Raw genomic sequence first — 27198 nt, 5'->3', positions numbered from 1 at the left:
ACATAAACTGAGGTTAAATTCCATCACACACAAAATTTCTCCTACATCATGCAGCTTCTTCCTTCAAAACAAAACGATTTGGATCTGTTATATAAAAGATATATGAAACAAACTAAGAAAAATAGAAAAATATGATAGAAACAAAGGATTTGCTAAAAATGAGATATTCAACTAGGTAAAGTGATTACAAGAAAACTATATTTTAAAAAGCTTACTAATTTAGTCCTAGTGATTAAAAATTAAGTATTATTTGGAAATTGATAGGTAGCATTAAACTCACTTCTACCTTTGAACAATACTATTGAGTTTTACTCAAAAGCGTTAAATGACATTTGCAACTAAATTGAAGATTATTAAAAGTATATTTAAGGAATATTTTTTTTAATTCAACACATATCAGATAAATATTAATGCTTCTAATGCAGCAGAATTAGCCATCATTTAAAAATAAGACTCCTTAAGAATGTTTGAATGTTATAAATACCTTATAAATTCTTTCCACTTAGGGGGAGACAAAGCACTTCTAGCTTTGAAATTTGATCTTAAGACCCAAAAAGCTTTTGTGCAGAAGAGTCTTGGAGTCATAACATAATAAACAGTGGGCAACTTTCAAAAAAATAAACACAGTTTTCCCCACATCACATTAGATACCAACATATAAAAGGAGCATGCTTGGGACATGTAATCAGAATGCACAGGTAACAGGCATAAGCCAGGGAAAGATAGAGAGGTATAGAAAAACCTGCCAACAGTTATTTTTGAGCAGCAAACAGCAGGTAGAAGAAACATAACATTAACAATTTTTGCACAATTCTAATCAAATACCTTAGAAAAACAAAGCTTACTTGATTTGCTACCAAATGCCCTTTTCTCTTCCTCCAATAAATATTTTTCAAATTTATCCACAGCATTTTACTAATAGGTCATCAGTTCTGAGACCAGTCCATTTTTTGATAGTATAGGTATCAGGAAAAAAAAAAATCTGTTCATTTTGCAAATAATTTACAAAAGGATTCAAACTATCTTTGATTAGCTTCAAAATCCCAGTGAATTTTATATCCTACCAACAGCCATTTACTATTGTACATAAGAATCTATCAACACCATGAGTCAAAAGTTATGGTCCCTGCCCTGAAAGGGCCAAAGACCACACTGTCACACAGACATAAAGTGAAAAGACAAATGTGCCAACATTAAGCAATAATATACACAGAGTAAGAGTAACACTGTTCACAAGCAAAGGATTAGGCAAAGAGTGGAAAGGGACGGTTGGGTAGAGGGTAGGTATGTTCTCAGGCAGCAAGTTTCAGAGGTTAAAGGTCAAGAGCATTAGGGAAAAAAAGGAAAAGGTTTGGCAAAATGACTACAGGAGGTAGTTTATATAAAGGCTTCAAAACTGGAGAGATGATCAAGACTTAGGGTACTATATTGTAAATATATCTGAATTCACAGAGAGAATAAAAGAGAAAGTCCAGTGAAACTGGTCCAATGCCTTGAAGCCCATTTAACTTGTGAGACAACAGCTGCCAACCTAGCATTTAGAACTTAAAAGTGGACTATCATTTTTCTAGATGTTTTATCCCAGTTTCTTCTGAAATCTGGCCAGTAGGCCGAGAGGGCAGAACCACAAGGTCTTTGTAGCTGCGAAAATGCCACATATGCAAGCTATACATTGGCCAATGTTTTCTTGGCAATATTTTAACTTTCACTTTTGTTCTAACTAGAAAAGTTACTCATGTTATCACTAACAGAAATTATAAAGCTCTTGTGATTGCTTGAAAATTTACAACAAAGTTGTTTTTTCATGTATCTTAATGTTTTATCAACTCTCGATAAATAGAGATACAGCAAATGAACAGATGCTAGACAAGTGACCTTTGTGAAACTAACTTTCTTCCAGGGCAAAGTGTTTTATACATGCATCAGTATACAGGGAGAAAATGTCTGTACATATATTTACATGATTTGTGGATTCATGATATACACTGAACTGAGAAATGGAAACATTTTCTAGAATATTAAGGATTTCAATCATTCACGTGAAGTATATATTCATTAGTCTTCTGTCATGCTGGTTAATTCATTCAACAATGACTGAACATCAGTAGTATGAATATATTAGGAACTATGGGATAAAAATATGATACCAAAGTTCTCAAAACCAAACCAAACATATTCCATGGTTTCTTTATATGATGTAAATAAAGTTTAAAAAAAAATAAGAGATCTGTAAAACAGGTTTAGCACATTATTCTGACATCAATGTTTTGTAACAAATTAACTGCTCTTCATTTTCAGTCTAAAAAGAAAATCTTAATGGAAGTGGACTTAGGGAAGGAAGAGAACTGTTAAAATCTACATGACCTATCTATCCACTTGAAACAAGTATAACTAGTATTTCAAGGCCTTTTAACTGGGGGGACAATAGTGACAATAAATTTAGATTTCAAACACCACGTGTTTATATGATGGGGTTGTATTCAGTGTATCTGGTTCATTTGTTTTCTAAATGTACATGTATCCTAAAGCTATTAATGTTCCAGAAAACACAACAGCCAGTTATTAGGACTTTTAATTTTTACAGTAAAAATGTAAATGCATCATGTACTGTATAAACAATATCATTATTGATTTTATTATTCAAAAGATGGACTTATTAAAGCACAACTAACTGGAATTCTTGATAAATTAGATATGCTACAGGTCAATTATTCTACTTCTTGAGTTCTTCCTACATACTAGGCACAATTCTACACATCTTATGTGTGTTAGCTCATTAAATGCTCTGAACAGCTCATTTTAGAGATGGGGAAACTGAGGAACAAGACAGCAAAGCAACTTGCCTAAGATCATGCAACTAGGAAGGAATCTGAACTCCAGCAGTCTGGCTACAAAGCCTGGAGTCTTAGCCTCCACAATATAATGCCTCAAGACACTTTAAGCATTCGTCCTGTGATTCAGTCCTTATCATCTGGACCTTCTCTATCACCTGACACAGACAAATAATGAGTAGGGTATGAGCCTGAGTAAGCAAAGAAATATTAACAGACAAAAGAGAATGTACTATTTATTACTGTAAATAAGATTTTTTAATGATTTTCCATAGGACTGAACCCAAAAGAATTCTGAGTAATAATCCATAAAGAAATTTTCTTTATTAGAACACCCATGTTTAAATATTCTGATTAAAGTTTTAATTCGGCCTTGCCAATTTTTGTCATTACCATAAGGATACCTAATCAATCTGAAATACAAAAACAACAAAAAAATCCTCAGCAAAGACAAAGATATGATTACAAAGGAAGGAAGATCTGAGGTGTAAATATTATTTTACAAAGTAGCACTTATTTAAATAACCAAGAGATTTTAATTTCTCAAATAGAAAATTCAAGTTCATGTGCCCGTTGAGTTCAATAGGATTTAGTGAGTTAAGACTAGATCAAGTTTAGAATGATTATATAGTATTTTCATGGTATGAATACCATAAACAAATAATCTAGCAATATCCAGACTGCAAATGAAGGATAGCATTACCTTACATTACAGCCCCCCAAATTTTTATGTCAAAATATAAGCTTCCATCAAGAATTCTTGCTCTGAAAGCAGTTGGATTTGACACAAAACATAGTGTTAGGTAAGGAGATCAAGACAATTTGTTCCGTCCTGGAAATGTGCTACTAATCTGTTTTGGCAGATGTAGGTAGTGACTTTAAAATTTTAGCTACTCTGGAGGAGTTTCTTTTTTAAACAGCCCAGTTATCTAATCATGGTAGAAAAATTCTAATAATTATAGATATAAATACTACACAAATAGTTAACAAATAAAACTATAAATTGACTACCAAAAACAGCAAAACATAACGAATAATTAAAGTTAAGGTCTTTGCCAGCAAATCAGAGCAATAATGTCTTAAGGTTCAAACAACTTGAACCAAAGGACCCTATGATCTGGTGTAGGTCAAAATCGCCACGTGCTTTTGTCACACTTACTTCTTCTTTCTTGCATTTCCCCATTTTCCCAAGTCCCTTAAGGAAGAAAAAAATAATCTACCAGTTACCCTGGTTTGAGTTCTAACTACACAGGCAAAAAGAACCTACAAAGAAAAAAAGTGATTTGTTTCACACTTTGCCATAAATCTGAAACTAACACAACATTGTATCAATAAATCAACTATACTCAATTTTTAAAAAGTGATTTGTTTTCATGGTATCATTGATAAATAAAAGAAAAAACACATTTTGCAATATGGTATCATATATATATAAGTCCAGGATTTTAAGATTTAGTGAACAAATGAGTAAAAAAATAAACACTGGGTAAAAATAAGTTTATCTATAACTGCCTCTATACCCCTGGGCTTTTTATGGCTTTGCAATGGAGTTTCCAGTTGTAGTCCTTGTAAGTTAGCAACACACAAAATGTATGCATTGATACATATTTCCACAAACGTGATTTCACACACTAGCAGAAGCACAACTGAATAATGTCTTATTGGCATCATATTAACACAAAAAGGCTATGCTCTGTGATAAAATCAGCTTTGAAAGAGGTGTAAGCATTTTTCTATAGTGTTCTCTAAAGCATGTCAGGGACCCAAAGATTTAACAATCTGATTTTGGTTAACTAAAATGCTATGTAACTATTCTTTCACCTGCCTACATAATTTTGAATAGATTCTTTTTTCTGGAGGAACTTAATATGTGCTCTTCAACAATCATAAAGAGCTCAATTGTTAGGTGACAGATTGTTGACACCCAACTTGACTCAGCCAACCATCACACGAGTTTTCAGTTCATCTGAACACCAAAATTATATTGATGCAAGCTTGGTTAAAATGTATTTTCTCTTATTTAGTAAAGTCACATTTCTAGAAAAAAATAAACTCTCAGATTACTGTGTATTAAAGCCAAAGCTGAAACGTTGTTTGCTTGCTATTAGTGCTTCCTGTGCTTACAATAATAGCGGGCCCCTAATTAGCCCTCTGCTTAACATGTGTGAACCTAGATATGCTAACCAATGTTTAGTTCAATAAATATTTATTAGGCTTTTTCTATACTTTGGAACCTGAGAAAACATAGATGCCTCTGAAAAGCTTTAAAGCCAACAGAAGAGCGAGAGAATCATATACAGCTGATTCTCTCGGGAAACCCGGGGTGGGGGCTAGGGGTATGGGGTTGTGAACAAAATCCTATAAGAGATGAAAAGGTATTCTGCCTGGATGGGTCACAAATGCCTTATCAAAAAGAAAACTAGAGAGCCAGGCCAGGAAATATAAAACCAAGCAGAGAAAGGCAGAAAAGCAGAGTAAACCACCTGTGCTAGGACTCGGCAGGAGCTAGAGCTTGAGTCAGGATGCTGGCTGGAGTTGCTGAAGAAGAGCCAGTGGGGAAGCATGTGGACTGAGGAGAAGGGCCCCGAAGGCAGGCCAGGGGTCCAGATCGGACCCTGTGTGTGAAGTGGAGATGGTGAATGATTCTGAACACAGGAACACTTTGATCAGCTTGTCTCAGAAATCTAGCATAGCAGCAAAATAGAGGAAGGAAATTTAAAGGGACATTTCAATAGTTCATGGAGACCTCGATGAAGGCAGCAGTGCTAAGAATGGACAACAAAATACAGATATTTCAAGGGAAAACTGCTAGGACTTAGTGGCTGGATGTGGCAGAGGGAAAGGCAGAAGTAGTGTCAAAGACAATTCCAGATTTCTAGCTCAGATGACTGGATATACAAAGATACAATCAGTCAGCCAGGAAACAGGAGGAGGAGAGAACCAATGAAGGAGCATGTATTCTCCCCCAGTATTGCCCAAGGGAAGCTAGAAATGTAAGTCCGATGCTCAGGAGACGATCACCCACACAGAGAAGTGGACCGAAGTCAGAGACTGGATAAAAATGATAAAGGTGGACAAAGACAGACAGCTAACTATTTAATGGGCAGGGGGGAGAAAAAGGAAAATCATATTCCAGAACTCAAAATGGACCAAAATAATAGGAGAAAAGGGTGGTCGGTACTGTCAAATGCTGCACAAAGACTAAGAAAAATGAAAACTGACAAGAGACCATCAGACCTGGTTTAAAGAAGTCAGTGGCAGCCAGTGGGACAGACTCACCAGGACGGGTGGGGGCTGGGGCGGGAGGAGGCCCACGTGCCTTTCTTGTCCAAGTCTGGCCATAAAGGAGACACTATGAGAGATGGCAGAACTGAGGGAGGCAACTGGTAAGACCAGCCTGTACCTGATTGCAGGTGAAGAGACAGGCAAACAGGGTGTAAGAGACTGCAGATATAAGAGAGCAAGGCTGCGGATAGGCAAACTCCCAGAAGCAGTCTGCAAAGAACAGTTCAGGTTCGTGGAGTTACCGCTGAAAAAGAGTGAGCTTCTGTTTTTGAAAAGGAATAAAAGGACAAGTCAGATGCGGACATACGTTGAGGTAGTAAAGAGGACAGTTAAGGGGGATTATTCCTGAAAAATTATATGTTCTCAGCCTCTGGAGGCTGGAGGATTTGTGCTGGTGAAGAATGTGAAAAAGTTTTGGAGCAGTCAGTGACTCATTGGAAAAGACCCTGATGCTGGGAAAGATTGAAGGCAGGAGGAGAAGGGGACTGGCTCAACGGACATGAGTTTGAGCAAACTCTGGGAGACAGAAGACAAGGAAGCCTGGTCTGCTGCAGTCCATGGGGTCCCAAAGAGTCGGACACAACTTAGTGACAGAACAACAAATGCGGGGAAGAGAAAGGAAGCCACGATAGGCCAAGTGAACTCATCATGAGCACTGAAGGGTCTGGGTAAATCAGAAATTTATTTGAAATGGAATCAATTGACAGTCATGGGATTTTCTCCAACAGAGCTCAGAAGAGACTATAAACAGATAGGAGATAGTTGAACTGATTTAATTTTGGAGGCTAGTGATAAAGTGGCTACAGAAAAAAAGTTCAAGCGGAAAAGAGAATGTTGGAAAAAGGAAGCAGAAATGACTATGTGAGTTACAGATGGAAGTAAACAGGGAACAGGCAGGGGTCATTAAGAGGTCACGGGGAGGAGTTAGTGGTTCAGTTCAGTTCAGTTCAGTCGCTCAGTTGTGTCCGACTCTCCGCGACCCCACGAATCACAGCACACCAGGCCTCCCTGTCCACCACCAACTCCCGGAGTTCACTCAAACTCATGTCCACAGAGTCGGTGATGCCATCCAGCCATCTCATTCCCTGTTGTCCCCATCTCCTCCCGCCCCCAACCTTTCCCAGCATCAGAGTCTTTTCCAGTGAGTCAACTCGTCACATGAGGTGGCCAAAGTATTGCAGTTTCAGCTTTAGCATCAGTCCTTCCAATGAACACCCAGGATTGATCTCCTTTAGAATGGACTGGTTGGATCTCCTTGCAGTCCAAGGGAGTCTCAAGAGTCTTCTCCAGCACCACAATTCAAAAGCATCCATTCTTCGGCGATCAGCTTTCTTCACAGTCCAACTCTCACATCCATACATGACCACGGGAAAAACCATAGCCTTGACTAGACGGACCTTTGTTGGCAAAGTAACATCTCTGCTTTTTAATATACTATCAAGGTTGGTCATAACTTTCCTTCCAAGGAGTAAGCGTCTTTTAATTTCATGGCTGCAATCAGCATCTGCAGTGATTTTGGAGCCCAAAAAAATAAAATCTGACACTGTTTCCACTGTTTTCCCATCTATTTCCCATGAAGTGATGGGACCAGATGTCATGATCTTTGTTTTCTGAATGTTGAGCTTCAAGCCAACCTTTTCACTCTCCTCTTTCACTTTCATCAAGAGGCTTTTTAGTTCCTCTTCACTTTCTGCCATAAGGGTAGTGGTAGGGGGCAGTAAATGTTTGATAGGAGCCTTACAGAATCCAAGCTATCAGAAGCAATGCTCTAAGCAGTAAAGTCTATGAAATGGAATTCCAAATGAATAAAAACAAAGATCACAGGAGTTAAGGAAGCAGCTGTGAGACTGAACAAGTCACTGCCTCTTTGAGTCTTGATTTCCTTGTCTGTAAATTATGGGTTAGATAAATACAATGATGGGCTTCCTTCATAGCTCAGTTGGTAAAGAATTTGCCTGCAATTCAGGAGACCCTTGTTCGATTCCTGAGTTGGGAAGATGATGTATAAGCATTGCAGCTAATACAATGTGAGGTACATAGGAGATAATCAATAAATCACTGATGATGATAAGGATTAGAAAAACGTTACAGTTGTCATGAATGCTGATAGAAGCTTGGTAGCTAAAGAGTAAAGCTGGGGACTTCCCTGACAGTCCACTGGTTAAGACTTTGCCTTCCAGTGCAGGGGGTATGGGTTTGATCCCTGGTCAGGGATCTGGGATACCTTGCAGCCCAAAATCCAAAACATAAAACAGAAATAAGTCAATAGAAATTTTTTTAATGGTCCATATCAAAAAATCTTTAAAAAAAAAAAAAGTAAAGCCAAACTCCTCAATATGATGGTATTAGGAGGTAGAGATTTGGGGAGGTAATTAGGTCATGAGAACAGAGACTTCATGAATGAGACTGGCGTTCTTAGAAAAGGGACTCAGAGAGCTCTGTCACCCTCTTACAGTTATGCAAGGATAAAATGAGATGACAGTCTGCAGCCCAAAAGAGAATACTCACCTGAACTGGCCCCCAGTCTCTGACTTTCAGCCTCCAGAATTGTGAGAAATAGACTTGTTGTTTATAGACTACTAGTCTAGGGTATTTTATTATAGCAGCCGAGCTAACATACTAGTTTTTATATCCTTTCTTTCCACTCTAATAACCTTCAGTCAGAGACTGAACCTGAGGATGCCAAAGCCCGAACCTGAGGATGCCAAAGCCCACACAGATGATCACCTCATTAATGAAGGCTGAAGGCTCACAATGGTCTGCAAATACTGTGTGTATCTAAATAACATCTATGCACATTTAAAGGCATTATCGGAACCATGCTGACCTCAGAACAAACCAATGCTTTGTCAACTGACATTTCCAAGTCTCCTGGGAAGGGAGCAGAAGAATACCAATGCGGAAAGAAAGCCAAAGATGCAGTTCAATACTGAGACCAAGCTCAAGATCTTGACAGTATTCGTATTTCTTGGCTGAAAAGTTGCATCAAGTTTAAGGCAATGCCACAGGTGGATGAAGCAGAGCCTGTTACACAGAGTGAAGTAAGTCAGAAAGAGAAAAGCAAATACATATATTGATGCATATATATGGAATCTAGAAAAATGGTACTGATGAATCGATTTGCAGGGCAGGACTAGAGATGCAGACGTAGAGAATGGACTTGTGGACACAGCAGGGGAAGGAGCGGGTGGGATGAACTGAGAGAAGCAGCACTGACAGATATGCACTGCCATGGGTAAAACACAGCCAGCAGGAAACAGCTGTATAGCACAGGGGGCTCAGCTGGGTGCTCTGTGACAACATGGCAGGGTGGGATAAGGCAGGAGGAGCAGGGAGGCTCAAGAGAGGGAGGATATATGTATGCTGACAGCTGATTAACCTTGTTGTACAGCAGAAACAAACACTGTACAGCAATCGTCCTCTAATTTAAATTTTTTTAAAAGACTGAGTTAGAAAACCATTGGCAAGGCTAACACAACTAAGAAGATGAAAAAGCAACAGAACAGAGAAGAATGGGAAAATTCCAAGAGACAATGAATGACCATGACATAATCTGAAACATCACTAACAGACTAATCTTAAAATGTTTGAAGATCAATACATAAGTAAATAACAAAACTTAGTATAAGCTACTACTTAATAAAAATTTTAAAAGTCACAAAAAGGATTTTAATAGGCGAAACCCAAAGCAGCTTTCAAGAGAACCTTATTACAGGATTACTTATCTTACTTATGTTTATATATTCTAAAGTCAATACAATAAAAGCTTATAATAAAGGCTGTTCTCATAAAGCAAAAATTAATGTAACTCCTGATACAGAAGTGATAAAACAATTTTGTTGCCAACATGAATATATATACATATTTTTATAACAAAACACATTATTTTACAACTCCTCGTGCTCAAGTGTTATAAAAAAATGTTTCCCAAAGACCGTAATTTTTCCTCGGGTAGTTAAGTATCCATTTATAAAAATAAATATAGCATTTAAAATTCATAATAAAAATATGTTAGAGCTGTTGGTCATATATTATTTAATGTATCTGTGCTATTATGGGCACTGAAATGCAGGTCATTATGAAAAGCATAGAATATACCCAAGGACAATTGTTGAAGTACGGACTGGGGACAGCAAGCAAAGCTCAAACTGGGTTCCTGCATTCAGGGTTTCTACCAAGAGCTCCCATCCCCACGACTGCCAGGATTATCTTCATCAAATCAAATCTGATCAAGTCACTCCTGCTAACGCAGTTCCAGTAGCTCAAACTGCATCTCCTAGTTGGGCTTCAGCTTACTTTTCCAGCCTGATTTTAGGTAACCACCTAAAGCTTCAGCTGCACTGGAACACTCATTGCTCTTAAAAAAAATTATAGCTACAATTATTGAGCATTATCTATATGCACTATGTCAGATGACTTATCTCAATTAATGATCACAAGCACCCTGTTGCAAAGATTATCATTACCACATTAGCTTTAAGGCCTCACAGGCACACAAACCCCTTTCAAAGCACAGTCATATGTCTATAAAATTTACAAAAATAGTTTGTACTCTTTATCTTAAATAGGTCCCACCAAATTGTTTAAGTTTTAGGATGCACAAAACCTAGTTATGCTCCTGATTCTTATTATTCCCATTTACTGAGGCTCAGAGAGGTTAAGTAACTTGCCAAAGTACTTGCCAGAAGGAAATGGTAGAGACAGGATTTGAACCCAGGTCTGTTTGTCTTTAGAACCTAAGAACTACAGTACTAAGGTTCTACCTCTGTTCTTGTAGCTCCCATTGCCTGAAATGACCATTCCTCCTCTTCGTACTTCCATCACTAGATTCCTAGAAGGCTCCTATTCATCCTCCAAAGCCCAACTAAAATGTCACCCCTTCTTTACAGCATTTCCTAACCCTTCTTGAAAAAAAGAGATATCCTTTAGATATCCCTCTATTTTAAACACCTATCACGGTATATATATGATATGAAATAATAAAAAGAAAATGCTTTTTTGTAGTCAAAGTGATCCAGGTGCAAATTATGGCTCTGCAACATATTTGTGGTACAACCTAGGGCAAAATATTTAAACTCTCAAACCCACAAGGTATTTATTTATCTTTAAAATGGAAGCAATAATTCTTAGCACAATCGTTCATTTAAATATCCAAACATCCATAATATTCAGGAAGTACTTGATGAGCGCCTACTGTAAGCAAGGCACAGAGCATAAAAGAGTGAAAACAGAGATACTGTCCCTGCTATCACAAAGTTTACAGTCTAGTGGAGGATACAGATAAGTGGACAGATGATTAAAATGCGAAGTGAGAGTCTGAGTATCACAATCAAGACCAAGGAAGGGTGTGCCAGGGCTTACGGGGGAAACACGGTGACCTAACCTGCACTTGCAGGGTCAGGCAAGGACAAGGCAGATGACGAGCAACTCAGTGGTAAGTCTCTGATAACATACAGCAAATATTCAAGACAGATACCTCAAGTAATTTCAATTTAATAAAATACTTCCACCCCACCCACACCATAATCACACGTCCTTCAACTCCTTTAAGATTTGAAAACTCCTCTGAATGTCGGGGAGGGAAAACTGATTTTTTTTCAGTAAGTGGGTCAACCAAAATGAAACTTGGTGCGTTGTGCTGGTCAGTAGAAACCTCAAGACAAACAGAACAGGCCAAATAAAGAAAAATAAAATCTGCTTCTCAGAATTCTGTCACAACCATAAGGATTCCTTAACATTTGTTCTTGTTTTCTGTGTTAAAGCATTTAGTGACAGAACAAGGAAATCATTTCCACGTTTTTCTGGGGGCTGAACTGCTGCACAAAGTGAGAAGCAATTTCAGCTTTCAAAAGAGATACTAATAGCAGCTTTTAACATATTAGACGCCCTCTAGATACCCGGCAACCCCCGTTCCCTAGGAGTTTCTGGGTCTTTCTTAAAGGTGGGGGACGGATACTGCAATCTAGATTTTATTTCCTACTTGAGGATTTAAAAACATTTTTTTGCTGAGTGATATAGTCCTATGTCTCACATCTTCAAAAGCACTGGAAAGAAAGACCATCTTATTTAGACAAGAAACCTGTAACAGTTACAAAAGCTACATTGAAACAATAAAGGAAAAACACTCAACCTCCTACTTTATTCTGCATAAAATGGGAATTTCCATCTTAATTTAGACTTTGTGCCAGCGAGCCAGCAGGGGTAGGGCTTGGAGCCCTCCCTCTCACAGAGGTTTTCTCGGCAAAGATGAAGGAAGGAAAATTGGCTATAAAACACCTGCTGTTCTTACTTCCTGGGAGGGTGAGAGGAAGGAAAACGTTGTCCTGCTGGCAATTCTATTTATAAATGCTTTTCTTTACAATAAGGTGACAAATTTAAGAAGGAGAAAAGGGAAGAGTAGCAGCTGCCCACACAGAGTATTACTTTAAATGTCATTATTGGAAAATCACTCTATTCAGGCCAGGAGAGGGATGAGGCACAGGAGGAGAGGTGAAGAAAAATAACAAAATATGGACTGAAGCCAAAATTAAGTTATACAGACAGAGTGGCTAGAGGAACCAACAGGGGAGCTAGGCAGTCCCCACACTGCCAATAGAAAAGAGGAAAACTGAGATCCAGAACAAGTAGAAGGTTATTCTCATCAAACTACCAATGCTTGTATTGGTAGGTATTCAGCTATCTACCAATTAGGTATTCCTAACTGAATACCAAGCTAAGTATTCAGCTATAAATGTGGATTACAGTTAAGTCCCCTACATACAAATCTTCAAGTTTCGAACTTTCAAAGACGCAAACGTGCATTCGCATGTCCGATCACGTAAGTTAGTTTACGTGTCTGGCAAATATTGTCCCATGCATGCATCTTCTACAAGGGGTTGTGCTTTCATGTACTTACTGAACAGGACTGTATAGTGTACAGTAGTACAGTATCTTTATTTCAAGTCCAGGATGTCCAGAAGTAAGCATAAATGCAGCGGGGATGTAGCTGGTACTGCTAAGAAGCACCAGGACTTGGAGGCCCAGAGAAATGACAAAGAGAGACAAGAGGAAGAAGGAACTGAAGAACGAAGAGATTCACGATGCAGGAAAAGGCAAGGAGATTTTCTCTGAGGAGGCACTGTTAGCTTTTGAGGCCAGGACCCAACCTACCACAGGACAGGGAGATTGCATCAGCCCTTCAGAATGCAATCCAGTGCTACCATGTCACCTATGACGAGACAAAAAGAGCTACTACACAGACATCACTGGACTGTTTTCTTCAAGAGGGTAGATAGAATCGAATCCAACAAGGGAACAGAACCTGTGCCATCAACGTAAAGGTATGTGTGAGATTGCATCTCGCCCTCTGTCCTCTATTGCTGATTCTCTTTCGAGTCTTCCATCTCCCATCTCCTCTGCCCCCTCCAGTCAGTAATTCTTCTTGCCTGTCTACTTAATGCCAGTATGCCAGCTGTACTGTTGTACTGTACTACTGTACTTGTCGAGATATGGTGCTGTATAATTGAAAATGTTTTATCTTTTGTGCTTGTTTGTTATGTTTGTGTGAAAAGTATTATAAACCTATTACAGTACAGAACTATATAGCTGATTGCATTATTAATAGTTGGGTACCTAAGCTAACTTTGTTGTACTTAGGAACAAACTGGACTTGTGAATGCACCCTCAGGAGGAACTAATTCTTATGTAGGGGACTTACTGTACACGAAACCTTTAGCCACAAAATCTGCAAGATATTCCTGTAATTATCTTCATGTGTAACACTTTTTCTGAAAATGGAAAGATTCATACTCTGGTCTAAAAAAGAGGCTGACCCATAATCAGTATATGAAAATATTGACTGAACTCAACTCCTGCTCTGAAGTACATGACTTGTAAACCTAGTTATGAAAATGTAAATACACTTCATTCTCCATCTAAGCCCAGTTACAAGGATTTGAGTTTTATTGATACACGTGTATCCATAACTTAACAGGATTAGAGTCAAATTAAGGGAGAGGGTTGGCTGAGGCTATAATCTATATAGGAATCTAAAGCTGAAAAACATCATTGGGAATAAAATCAGATGGGGGGAATCATATGTGCCAGAAAGGACTGAGGGTGTACAGAGCAGGAAAAAAAACTATGGAAAGAGGCCTGAGGTAGGGATGGGCGTAGTAATGAGTCCAGCACACACACACATGCACACACATGAGTACGCACACACACTGCATCTTCACATTAGAAAAGTGGTTTCTAACTGCCAGATAAGGAAAGCGGGCCCTCTGAGCTACTACGGTGGGGTATGGGTTTTCACAAAAGTCCCTGAGAGGCCCACTGCCACCTGCATGTCTCCTCCTCTTCCCTCCCCTGCAAAGATCCACCTCCCCCAGGATAATGTCGCCTCAGTCATGTCTGATTCTTTGAGACCTCATGGACTGTAGCCCGCGCCAGGCTCCTTGGTCCATGGGATTCCCTAGGCAACAATACTGGAGTGGGTTGCCATGCCCTCCTCCAGGGGATCTTCCTGACCCAGGGATCCAGCCCACGTCTCTTATGTCTCCTGCCATTGGCAGGTGGGATCTTTACCACTAACGCCACCTAGGAAGCCCCCTCCCAGGGTAATAAAGGCTGAGGAAGTGTCTGAAGAACAGTGGGCGTGGGGGGCACTGGACCACAGCCTTCCCAGAACACCAGGGGCTTGCCTGTGCCTGAGTCGGGCAAGGCTGCATTCTAACACTGACTGACACTGCCTTGTGTGGGATCTATTTCTCCTTCCTATTTTGTCCTCGTTCTCTTGAATCAAAACTCACATTTCCATAGATCTCAATTCCCTTTGAAGCAATCAACATATGTGATCAAAGTGATTCTTGACAGGGGGGTGAACCAACAAAATTTTACCCTAACAAGGATTACTGGTTAAAAAGTGGGCTTGGGGACCGAAATGAAGAGCCCATGGGTAAAATGTGTATGGAGATCTTCATCCTGTCTCTAGAAGAGTGAGAGCTCATTTTAAACATCTTCCTGTACCCTGCCTTCCCCTCTCCTACATCCCAGGTACCTACACATAAGCCTTCCTTATCAACACTCTCCATTTGCCACGTAATCAATTCTGACTCAAGTTTCCTGCCAGAAGGTGACACAAGTCAAGGGCTTAAATGGTTACTTCTGAGAAGACGCTGTTCATCAGCACCTTACATGTTTAAATACTCCAAATTCATTGATATACAATGTAGAAAAAGCCGGGATACCCAACCACAGCAGATGCTGCCTGTCATATGACTCAGCCCCTGACCTTGCACCCTATACTCAGAGTGACTGGAGAATGAAACTGAAAAGTAACTGAAGTCAACAGTGTCCACGATGAAGGGAGTGAAAGCTTCTTCCTTTCCTAGAGACATCACTTACAAAGGAGAGGCAAGAGGAGAAGAAAAAGGAGGAAGAAAGAAAACCAGGTTGAAACTTGGCATTTACTTGAAGAGGAGCCAGCGGAATGTGCGTGCAGAGACAGTTTCACCGCACAGAGGGAGGCAAAGATCAGAAGGCTTCCTTGGCGCCATTAAATTTCTTTGGTGGAAGCCTTGGCTGGGAGGGCAAGGCACCAAAGTTGAGCTCAGGGTTCTGAGGGCCAAGAGCGGGTGTCTGCAAACTTGCGGTCCCAGCCAAGGCACAGAAGTCACGTTCAGGGTTCTGAGGGCCAAGAGGTGGTGTCTGCGAACTTACGGGGATTGATCGGCTCAGGAATCTCGCTGAGGAGGAAGACAGGCCGGTGTAGGAGGGCCGCAGGGCGCTGGAGTGCTCCTCGGTGGTCTTAGCGCTGTGGGGGCCTGGCTGACTGCTTGGGGCACTCCCACTGCTGCTGCTACTTCGGCTGTACTGGTTGTTGTTGAGCTCAGGGTAATTTCTGGCAGGTGGCTGGGAGCTGCCATTCAAGAGGTTGGTGAATGGGTTGGCGATGAAACCCGTCTTGGAGGGTGATGCAGTCTTTTTGTTCTCTGGATCGTCGGCTGCAGCATTCAAGTTCCCTAGAGAACTGGCTAGCCGGGAGTTTATGGAAAAGCTGAATGAAAAACACAGGTGGGGGCGGGGGGGAGGACACAGACAGCCATGTATACTCATGCAGAATTCATGTTTCTAAAACACATTAATCAGGACATCAGGGGAAGGTGATGCAGACAGTTCAGATCAACTCAAATGGTGACAGAACAGTTCTTGGTGATCTTATAATATGTGGCCTTTAGTTATACGTGGCAACTTCCTCTGTCAAAATCAGTAAGACTCTAGACCAGACTCACTTTGACCAGAGATCCTGAAATAGAATATGTGGGGGTTCTGTTGCCCTGAGGCAGGAAGTAAACGAATAGTAGGACTGTGTAAGGGGAGAGCACAGAGCAGCCCCAAGTACAAGATGTAACTTCTATTAATATATATTCAATCCTATGACTACATCAAACGTCCCTGCCCCGTTTAGCTCTGCCCCTATGCATCAGGGAGGAGACAACAGTATCATATCAGTCTGTGCAACTGAACACCGTTCGCAGGATCATGGTAGGCCTGCTGTGGAAGGGCATGTTGTATAGCATTCCCTCCATGGCCTTATCCCCACAATTCAAGACAGGAACAGAAGCCTAGGGGGACACAGAGCCTTTGGTGGTTCCCCCCACACCCTCCCGTCCCCTCCTCTGACAAACTTCAGACAAACTTGCAGTCCCTGCTGCCTTCCCTTTCCTCCTGCAGTGCCTCGGGAGAAGAGAGAAAAATTACCTTCTTACACTGGCGCCTGAGGATACAGAGCCTCTGTTTATCCTCTTGGCCGTCAGAGAAGGGGATAAAGCCACTTTTGAGGTCTTCAAAGTAGATGCAGATCCTTGTGGGGAAGAACTCAATCTTTGTGGGGGAAAATGGGCAAAGAATCACACAGGAACTGTGTTAACATAACATTCAGCCATCAACTAGGACAAAGTAAACTAACAAATGTTAAAGAGATCAGGTCAGGTCCTAATAACAGCAGCCAACACTGACGCAGCCCTCACTCTGTGCTGGGCGCTCATCTAAGACCTTACAGGCATTAACTCAGCTCATCCTCACAACAACCCTGCGAGGGAGCGAAGACTGCACTTTGCAAGTGAGGAAACGGAGAAGCAAAAGCTCCTCATTTAAAGCCTCTCAGCGAATAAGAGGCAAAACTGGGATTTAAATGCAGGAACCAAAGTCCCGTGGTAACCATGATCCTGCCGTCCTTGGTCACTTCCCTTCCTTGGACTGGCGCTCATCCCTCCCGAGTCCTTAGATTCTACTTCTCTATATTTTAAATCTCTCCTCTCCTTTCCAGTATGCAGCTGCCAGGGGTAAGCATCATTATTTCTTATCCTTACTCCTAGTAACCCCTTTTAATCTTGTTCCTTGAAACTCACATTCTGAATAGCCTGTAACAAAATCTAAGATATCTAATCATGTCGCTTCACTATTTAAGCCATTTAATCTGTCTTCAGTGCCCTGAAAGGCTAAACTTCTTGGTTTGGCTTATAAAACCCTCTGAAATCTGGTACTTTCCAATTCTCCACACTTTCCCACCAATTCCTCTACTCCAGCTACATAAAATGCCCTGAGATACCTGGATGGATGACATCAATACCCCTGTCTAGTTTACATACACTATTTTCCCTGCCCTTACCTCACCCCCACACACACTTTTCTCTTTCACTGCCATCTGACTCACCCCTATTACTTAGCCTTTCATAATTGTCCAATCAGCTGCTACCTCTTAGAGCAAGCCTTCACTGAATTCCCAGGTGGGGTCAGCATGCAGTTTCATCATATATTCTCACAGTAAATCATAGTTCTTATACTATCTTGAATTGTTTGATACTGTCTACTTTCCTCAAAATACGCTCCATCAGGGGCAAAGAACTTTCTCTCACTTCCATTCCCAGTGACTAGCACAGTGCCAGACTCAGAGCAGGTGCTCAGTAAATGTTTGCTGAGTGAACAAAGAGGGAAAATTGACTCAAGTCTGGACAGTCAAGGCCGAGTCGTGGTTTTAATATCAAATCTCTTTTGTCCTGGACAGATATTTTAATGAAGAGGGACTCTTTTTCCTATCTGCTACAGAAAAGCTGCTTTACTTGTGGACTCTTCCTTTCATCATCTTCCCTCCAAACAGGAGCGTTTGCCTCTAAAACAATATGGTTTGCCTCTAAATTAAGGACAGAAGAAGCTGAACAGGGAAGCAGCTCCAGCTTCTGGATAAGTCTGGGTCATCTCAGGACTGCCTCCAGTAACCAACCCTAAACCTAGAGCTGAATGAGAACAGAGAAGAGGAGTGTATTAGCTTTTTCCCCATCTGTTGATGACAGTTGTGGTCAAATATTTCTACAGCCCTCACCAAGGCCTATGCTCAATCCCGATACCACGAAGACCTCCAGGAAGTGTTCGGGGAACATTTTTCCAAAGAAAAACACTAACGTTTCCTCTTCTAATGGAGACTCGGGAAGGAAATAAAACTAGAAAACAAAGGAAGGGAACAGACACATGCAAAAATAGGAGGAAAGAACAGAAATGTCAAAAACTCAAGGCAAAATCTATCACAGGCTTGAAAGACATGTTGCAGAGCAACTCTGGTTTACTGAGAGACCCCACCATGTGCTGGGCACACAGGGTACACTCGTATCACTCCCACAGCCATGCAGCCTTGTGGGCACCTCAGGAAAATGAAACTCTTGCTCATCGTGAGCATTAACTGTAAAGCCTATCATAATAATCTGGAACAGAAACAAAGGAATTTTAAAAGTGAGAAGCTGTGTGCAGCTTATTTCCATAGGCTTAAAGTTGTGAAATGTATCTAAAGGGTCATAATCTAGTAATAGTTCAAGGTCTCTGCCATAGCCATGGCTCTCAGTGGCCTAGGTCACTCCCAATGGCAACGCGTGCGTGCTCAGTCATGTCCGACTATAGCCTGCAGGCTCCTCTGTCCAGGGGATTTTCCAGGCAAGAATACTGGAGTGGGTTGCCATTTCCTTCTCTCAACCCAGGAATAGAACCCCCAACTCATACATCTCTTAATGTCTCAGCAGGCATATTCTTTACCACTGAGCCACCTGGGGAGCCCCATCTAAAGGGTAGCATTTGCCTATAACCTACTAGAAATTCAACTTGGTTGACAGTACCTGGAAGGCTGGGACACTGCTCTTGGATGCCCTTTCATATCCTCCAACCTACAGAAACCAAAGACAAACATTCACTTATCACCAGGGTCACATATTTAAGCCAAGACCAAAAGTCACATTCTCTGGAGTCAGACCAGCAAAATTATTAAATGGGCAAGAGGGATAGACCATGCAAATGGATATTAGTAGTATTTATTCACTTTATAAGTCCTAAAGCCAGTGGGAAATCCATTTTAGTCATTTTGTTTCATCTTGAATTTCATCTACAGTAAAATTCTTTTTCATCAGAAGCTGGTGCTGCATCTATTCAGAATGAAAAAAAAAAAGTTTGATGATGGGGCCATGATGCTGTTAAGAAAAATTACATTCAGAAAAATGAGAAAAATTCTAAGGATGAAAAGAAAGAGATAAACACCATCTTGGAATGAGCCTTCTGAAGTCTAGTGAAGCTTCTCTTGCTTCTTTTGCCATTTTATCAGTCAAGTTATACCCCAACTTATCCCTTCCTCCCACTTATGGCTTCTTACAAATCAAATATAAATCTGTTTGAAATTAATTTTAATTAATATAAAGCACTTTCTTAGAGTTTCAAGGAAAAATGGTGAATAACAAAGATTGGTAATATATTTACTGATCTTGAAGAAACTTTCACTAAGACAGTATATACACTGAAAAGAGTATGAACTTTGAACAGTGCTGGGTTTGAATACCAGCTAGGAAGAGATTTACCCTCTCTATTCTCAAGCAACCAACACAAATGTGGGTAACGGTGCAACCTTTTGTGTTTACTCAGTTAATCCTCGTGTCCAAACTAGGTACCTAGCATAACTCCCAGCCCCACAGCAGTTCATCGGTAGATCTACATTCTGCAATCGCTCCGTGGTAGTTGGTGAGTATCACTAAGTACCAGACTTCCTATTCCATCGTCCCATCTTACTATATAAAACAATTACCTCAACTGCAAGCTATATATGAACCTTCATATTTCAGGGCAGGAAACCAGTCTTCAAAGCATAGATAATGGTGTGACCAGACCCAATCTGACTTAAGTGTTATAATCCCCACAGATAAAAACTAAATTCTCTGTGAGTAGTCTGCTGACATTTATCATAGCAAAACAGCCTTCTTGCTATGCATTTCTCTCACCTAAAAGTCAAAGGAAAATAACCATTTCCCATGATATTCATTTGTGGACTTGCCACCTCTTACATTACAATAAAGAATCTTGATATTTAGAGCTTTTTGAACTTACATTAATTCTAAAGCTTTATTTCTTCCACTTAGTCTGAATTAGCAGAAGATTTCAAAGGTTGTGGTCTGAAGTTAAGTCCCACCAACTGATCCTGATGAGTAATTTCAGATCTCCAAACCAAGATTGTTTGTAACTTAACAGACAAGAATTGCTCATTCAATTCCCAGAAATAGGAAGTCAGGCTAATGAGTGAGGGTATACCAAAAGCTCAGCATACAATACTTTTCTGCACACTCTAGATTAAATACAAATGCTTGGCACACCTCTGAGGATTCGCCACAGAATAAGAAGCCCATTCACAGGAAAAGAGTAGCATTCCCAATTTTGAACAGAGTCCCAGAGACAACCATCAACAGCGTTGATGGCAATTTCAGGGGGAATTCCAGAAATTAAGATGTAGCAGCTGCTTTTGATAAGCTTCTAAAATTTATCTGCTCCCCACAAGATTAAAATAATAAATAACACAAAATAGTAATAAACCAAAAAACAGAGGTAAACATGGTACTTATGGAATGATAACCAAAAGAGAGTAAATATTCTACCCACAAATGGAGGTAAAATATAAACTTAAAAAAAATAGATCTACCTAAATGCACAGGATGGTGAGGTGCGGGGCTGTCTCTGACTTTTTAAGGCACGTAGTTTGTCTCCCTGGGTTATACTATTTTTCATTTCCACATCTTCATCCTCTTCTAAATTATTCTGAAAAAAAAAAATTCATGTTCCACAGAAAGGTCATTACGAATAATTCTACTTTATATAGAATTCTTAACTGCTTATAGATTATCTCTGTATATGGATATATTTTACATAGATCATCTAAAAAGGATAAAAGCACTACAAATTCAGCAATGGTCACATATATACTAAAGAACACTGTATGAATCACCAATTAAATATACTAGTCAAATTCCAAATCAAAGAAGCATGATTATGGATGCAGTAAATTTAGAAGGAGTTTTGTTGCAATGGATCACAATGACAGAGACGTTCTTGCAGACAAAATCACACTTTGGAATATAGCTCAGATATAAGCTGGCTCAAAAGATACAGTACAGATATTTTTCCAGAAGTTACCAGAATCCATCACTGCAAATTCCATAATTTGTTTATATAAGTGACAGATAAACAACTTAGGATATCTATACAGTAACTTACTAACATCATTTAACATGAATGCTAGTAAAAGCATTCAAGATTCGTCCAAAAGGAGTTAAACCTTACTAGCCTGGGAAAGTGTGTTGCCTGATGAAATAAGTCTTATAGTTGGAAATAAATATATAAGTACCACACTAGTTCTTTTTGCATGCAAGCTCACATTTAATTCTCCTAACCCAGGGAGTGGGGATAGGGAGGGCACAGTTCAGTTCAGTTCAGTTCAGTCGCTCAGTCGTGTCCGACTCTCCGCGACCCCATGCACTGATACCCTTAATTTAAAGATGAGAAAAGGAGGTGCTAGTGGAAGATAATAATATTACCCAAGCTCCCCTAAACTCTTCATGACAGAGCTATGATTTTAAAATCAGGTTTTCTGTCCTCAGATACAATGTTTTTTCTAAAATATATGTCACTGCACACTAACTTTGCACCATAAAAACTGTATTTTGTTTTTTCCTTACCTGAAAAAAAATCAAAAGATTTGCATTTGCTAGGATTATTTCTAGCCACAAGTCTCCTTTCCTCTTTAAAGCTAGAGTTCTTATTTGATGAAAGATGTACAAAAATACACTTCCCTCTGTCACATTCTAGTAATTTTTGATGCCCTTTCCTGAATCAAAACACTTTTTTGTTCCCTGCCACCTATGCTGGGGTCCACGGATGCATCTGGAGCTTAGTAGGCATGTCTTGGGTAAAAAGATTACACCTCATTACTACAGCTCTGATCTTAAAAAAGAAAAAAAGATAAAGGAAAAACACAGCCAAAAAAAAAAAGAAATACACAGCCAGTAGGAAAGAAAAGGGAATGAAGATGAAAGCTTCCAGAGGAAGCAATTCCTTCAGTTCAGTTCAGTTCAGTTCAGTCGCTCAGACGTGACCGACTCTTTGGGACCCCATGAATCACAGCACGCCAGGCCTCCCTGTCCATCACCAACTCCCAGAGTTCACTCAAACTCATGTCCATTGAGTCAGTGATGCCATCCAGCCATCTCATTCTCTGTCGTCCCCATCTCCTCCCACCCCCCAATCCCTCCTAGCATCAGACTCTTTTCCAGTGAATCAAATCGTCCCATGAGGTGGCCAAAGTATTGGAGTTTCAGCTTTAGCATCAGTCCTTCCAATGAATACCCAGGACTGATCTCCTTTAGGATGGACTGGTTGGATCTCCTTGCAGTCCAAGGGACTCTGAGAATTCCTTAGCTAAGTCTTAAAGAGGGAGTACACGTGAAGCAAGCCAAACCAAGCCAACAGGAAGGGCCATCCTGGCAAAGAACATCAGTTCAACAGTCACAGGATCATGGAACCTCAAAGTCGGGGGGTTCTCTTAGAGTCACTGAGATATGTCTACCTATAAAGTCCCAAGAAATCAATTATACTATTCATCTTTGTCCATACAGTCCCAGTGGGAGTAAATCCACTTTCACCCAAGGAAGCCTGCAGGAATAGAGATCAGGCATGCCTGCAGGCTAGCCTTCCAAGCAGACTGTACATCTGAGAAGTTGAGCTTAGCTTCACCTAGCACCCAACATGCTGGGTTGGTAAGAGTTACTTGCTCCTGATGGAAGGACAACACAGCCAAGAGTCTCCAGAATATGAGGGAGACCAAGAAGTATATGAAAGTGAAAGTCACTTGGTCATCTCCAACTCTTTGCGACCCCATGGACTACACAGTCCATGGAATTCTTCGGCCAGAATACTGGAGTGGGTAGCCTTTCCCTTCTCCAGGGGATCTTCCCAATCAAGGGATCGAACCCAGGTCTCCCACATGATAAGCCTTCATAAGATAGGCAAGGAAAGCTTCTGGAAGGCCTGACAGGATCTTCAACCCAATCAGTTTCACAGTCTAATGAGTTATCTTTGTGGGCAAGCCAGGAACGCTCGTTTGTTCATTCAACAAGGAGGATCTTTGTGTTCCCAGCTCTTTAGTGCCTTCAAAAGTCTAAGGAAAGTGATCCTTGAGACTGCAATATTCAACCTATCTGTCAAGTGTAAAGGTAGAACAAAGGTACAAAAATTTACCTCTTACACACTCTTCTGGGAAAATTATTATAGGATGTGCTTCAGGGAAAAAAAGAAGACAATACAAGATCCAGGAAAATCAGGGACCCAACTGAAGAGTGCGAAGAGGTCTTGGGTCAGAACTCTATTTCTGCACTAGAGAACAGTTAGGCCAGGTTGGAAGATATAAGTGTCCTCAGGAAAAGAATGGACTTGGTAAGATTTTTTTACTGTGTTGAGATTTTGAAAACTTTTAAATTGCTTGGCACAATTTGTGGTGGTAGTGGTGGGGGGTTGCGGAGAGTAGCATTCTGTTTTCCCAAATATATAGAAAACCATGCAAATAAAAACAGCAAATAACTCTAGGGAAAAAAGACAGTTTCAACAAAGAAAACAGTCATAGTGGGTTATTAAGCTCAACAGTGAGCAATATTTACATAGTAATAATGTATACATTATTTGGATGTAACCAAAATTATAATACAGCTCTATTGGGAAGCTGGAGGAGTAAAGGTGATTTCAAGGTAGAAGAATTATTCTTGTCCACCATAAACAGGAGACAATAGGAAAATGCCCAAAATTGATAAATTTTTAAAAATAGTGTTATTGTAAGATATTTAGAAATATGACAGGGAAAATATTAGTATAATTTGCTTAAAGGTTTTCCCCCTTTGAGAGTGGGTCTGGGAATACAGCAAGGTGGGATAGGGAACTGATTTTCTTTTTTATCAGAATTCAGTACTTTTGAAATTTCAAAAACTGTTGTCATGATTTTTAAGAATAAAAATTACTTTTAAAATATACAGTTAAAGTAACTATTTTTATGTTATAGTTACATGTGTTTATCTCTCCTACTTTATTATAAATCTTAAAGGTGAACTTTTTTTAATTATAATACATTTTAAACATGTAGAAAACAAGTAAATGATGTAACAGCCAGTCATGTACTTTACTACCCAGAATTAACATATTTTTTTCTTAAGTTCCTTAAGGAGTTTACTTCCGTACACTGGCTCTCAAAGAAAAAGAAAACATTATATATTAAGTCCCAGCTCTCAACCTCTGGAGAAGGAAACCATGACTTTTCTAAAAAAAATATATATATATATATTTTACCACATAGTACTTGTTTGTCATAGGCAACAACAAACTACAGAAAATATTGTCTCAAAAAAAAAATATTAAAGCCACCTACATACTTATCTTCAAAGTAAAACACACTAGCATTCTGTCATATAGTCTTCCAGACTTTTCCCTGTGGCGCACGTACCCCACCAACACATTTCTTCCTCACAAAAGGAGGTTGAATTATACATGCTGCTTTGTAACTTACTTTTTCACTTGAATGTACTGTGGAAGTGTTTCCGGGTAAATTTTTAAGATCCTCTACATTATCATTTTTATGGCTCTATAAAATTCCACTGTCTAGATGTATCAGATTTTATATATTTTGCCCTAGGCCAGGCTGTTTTCTGTCTTTCATCATTATAAACAGTTCCAACAAACATCCTTCTATACAAGCACATGGTTTCTGAACCTGTCCTATTATTGCTGCCTTAAGATAAATGGATAGAAATGGAATTGCTAGATTAAAGTCTCCTGCTATATATTATCAAACCACCCTCCAGAAAGACTACACCATTTTAAATTCCAACTAACAATGTTTAAGAGCTTTTTAATCCCCAAAACCCTTGCTAATACAGCATACATTTCTTTAATCTCACATAACCTGTCATGAGAGTCGGACACGACTGAGCGACTGAACTGAACTGAACTGAACTGAACCTGACAGGCATAAATAGCATCTGTGTTTTCTTTATTCCTAAGGAAGTAGAACATTTTTTTTATATTTACCAACCATAAGGGCTCTCATTTTATTTTGCACATGGAGTTCTCAGGTTGATTTTTAAGAGTTCTTTACATTAAAAAAAAAAACCTCATTTGAATGTGATGCAATTATTTCCTCTTAGTTGATTACTATGAGGTGAGTAAATAGCCTTCACACTCTTGACAAAAATAGTTATACATGATGTTATTCAAAACACATTTAAATTAAATTACAAAATTAAATTAAACAAAAAGCCCCACACACCTATGGTCAGTTAATCTTTGACAAAGGAGCCAAGAACATACAATGGGAAAAAGACAGTTTCTTCAGTAAAGGGTGCTAGGAAAGCTGGACAATTGAATGTAAATCAATGAACATACTCTCTCATCACACACAAAAATAAACTCAAAATAACTTAAAGACTTAAACGTAAGACAAGACACCATAAAACTCCTAGAAAAGGTCATAGGCAAAACATTCTCTGACATAAATCGTACCAATGTTTTCTTAAATCAGTCTCCCAAGGCAATAGAAATAATAACAAAAATAAACAAATGAGGCCTAATCAAACTTACAAGATTTGCACAGCAAAGAAAACCATAAGCAAAAAGACAACCTACAAAATGGGAGAAAATATCTGCAAAGGATGCAACTGACAAGGGTTTAACCTCCAAAATACACAAATAGATCAGCCAACTCAACAACAAAATATCAAACAACCAGATTGAAAAATGAGCAGATCTAAATGGACATTTCTCCAAAGAAGAAATACAGATGGCCAACAGGCACATGAAAAGATGCTCAACATGGCTAATTAGAGAAATGCAAATCAAAATTCCAATGAGATGCCACCTCATACGGTCAAAAAGTCTACAAATAACAAATGCTGGACAGTGTGTGGAGAAAAGGGAACCCTCCTACACTGTTGGTATGAATGTAAGTTGGTGCAGCCACTGTGAAAAACAGTATGGAGGTTTCCTCAGAAAACTAAAAATAGAATTACCATATGATCCAGGAATCCCACTCCTGGGTGTATACTGACAAAACTTTAACTCAAAAAGATACATACACCTTTATGTTCACAGCAGCACTACTGACAATAGCCAAGACATGGAAACAACCTAAATGTCCATCAACAGATGCATGAATAAATATATAATAGAATACTACTCAGTCATAAAAGAGAACAAAATAATGTCAGCATTATTTTGGATAATGTATGCAACTAGAAATTATCACACTAAGTGAAGTAAGTCAGAAAGAGAAAGACAAACACCTTATGCTATCACTTATATGTAGAATCTAAAATATGACATAAATGAAACCATCTACAAAACAGAATCAGAATCATGGACATAAAGAAGAGATTGGTGATACCCAAGGGGAAGGGGTTGGGATGGAGTGTGAGGGATGGAGTGGGAGGCTGGGGTTAGCAGATGCAAATTATTATATACAGAATGGACAAATGACAAGGTCCTACTGGTATAGCACAGAGAAGTATATTCAATATCTTACTGTAAACCATAATGGAAAACAATGTAAACAATGAATGTATGCATATGTATCATTTTGCTATACAGCAGAAATTAACACAACATTGTAAATGAATTATACTTGTTTTTAAAATACTTTTGAAAAGAAACAAAAAGCTAATATAGAAGGGGATTTGAGCTTCCTGGAACCTTGAAAAAGACATGCAAATGG

The 27198-nt window shown here is 39.5% G+C and overlaps 1 protein-coding gene across 7 annotated transcripts in view; it reads right to left on the bottom strand.

Moving 5' to 3' along the window:
• Positions 1-27198, bottom strand: part of CDC14A (cell division cycle 14A) — a 180894-nt gene that overhangs the window by 2188 nt on the left and 151508 nt on the right. For 5 of the 7 annotated variants that reach the window (XM_055403615.2, XM_055403616.2, XM_055403617.2 and 2 more), the window contains 4 exons: positions 21097-21212; positions 19259-19306; positions 16857-16979; positions 8-16152 (listed from right to left, as the gene is read on the bottom strand). In XM_055403615.2, the coding sequence (XP_055259590.1) occupies positions 15630-16152; positions 16857-16979; positions 19259-19306; positions 21097-21212 (810 nt within the window). In that variant the 3' untranslated portion in view covers positions 8-15629. Of the gene's footprint in view, positions 1-7; positions 16153-16856; positions 16980-19258; positions 19307-21096; positions 21213-27198 lie in introns of those variants that run through there. The other 2 variants (XM_088835517.1, XM_088835518.1) reach the window with 2 other exon arrangements.

The sequence above is a fragment of the Moschus berezovskii genome, chromosome 4 (assembly GCF_049115385.1).
Source record: "Moschus berezovskii isolate FMDL1 chromosome 4, NW_MosBer_1.0, whole genome shotgun sequence".
Classification (NCBI taxonomy): domain Eukaryota; kingdom Metazoa; phylum Chordata; class Mammalia; order Artiodactyla; family Moschidae; genus Moschus; species Moschus berezovskii.
This window is presented reverse-complemented; position numbering and strand designations above follow the sequence as displayed.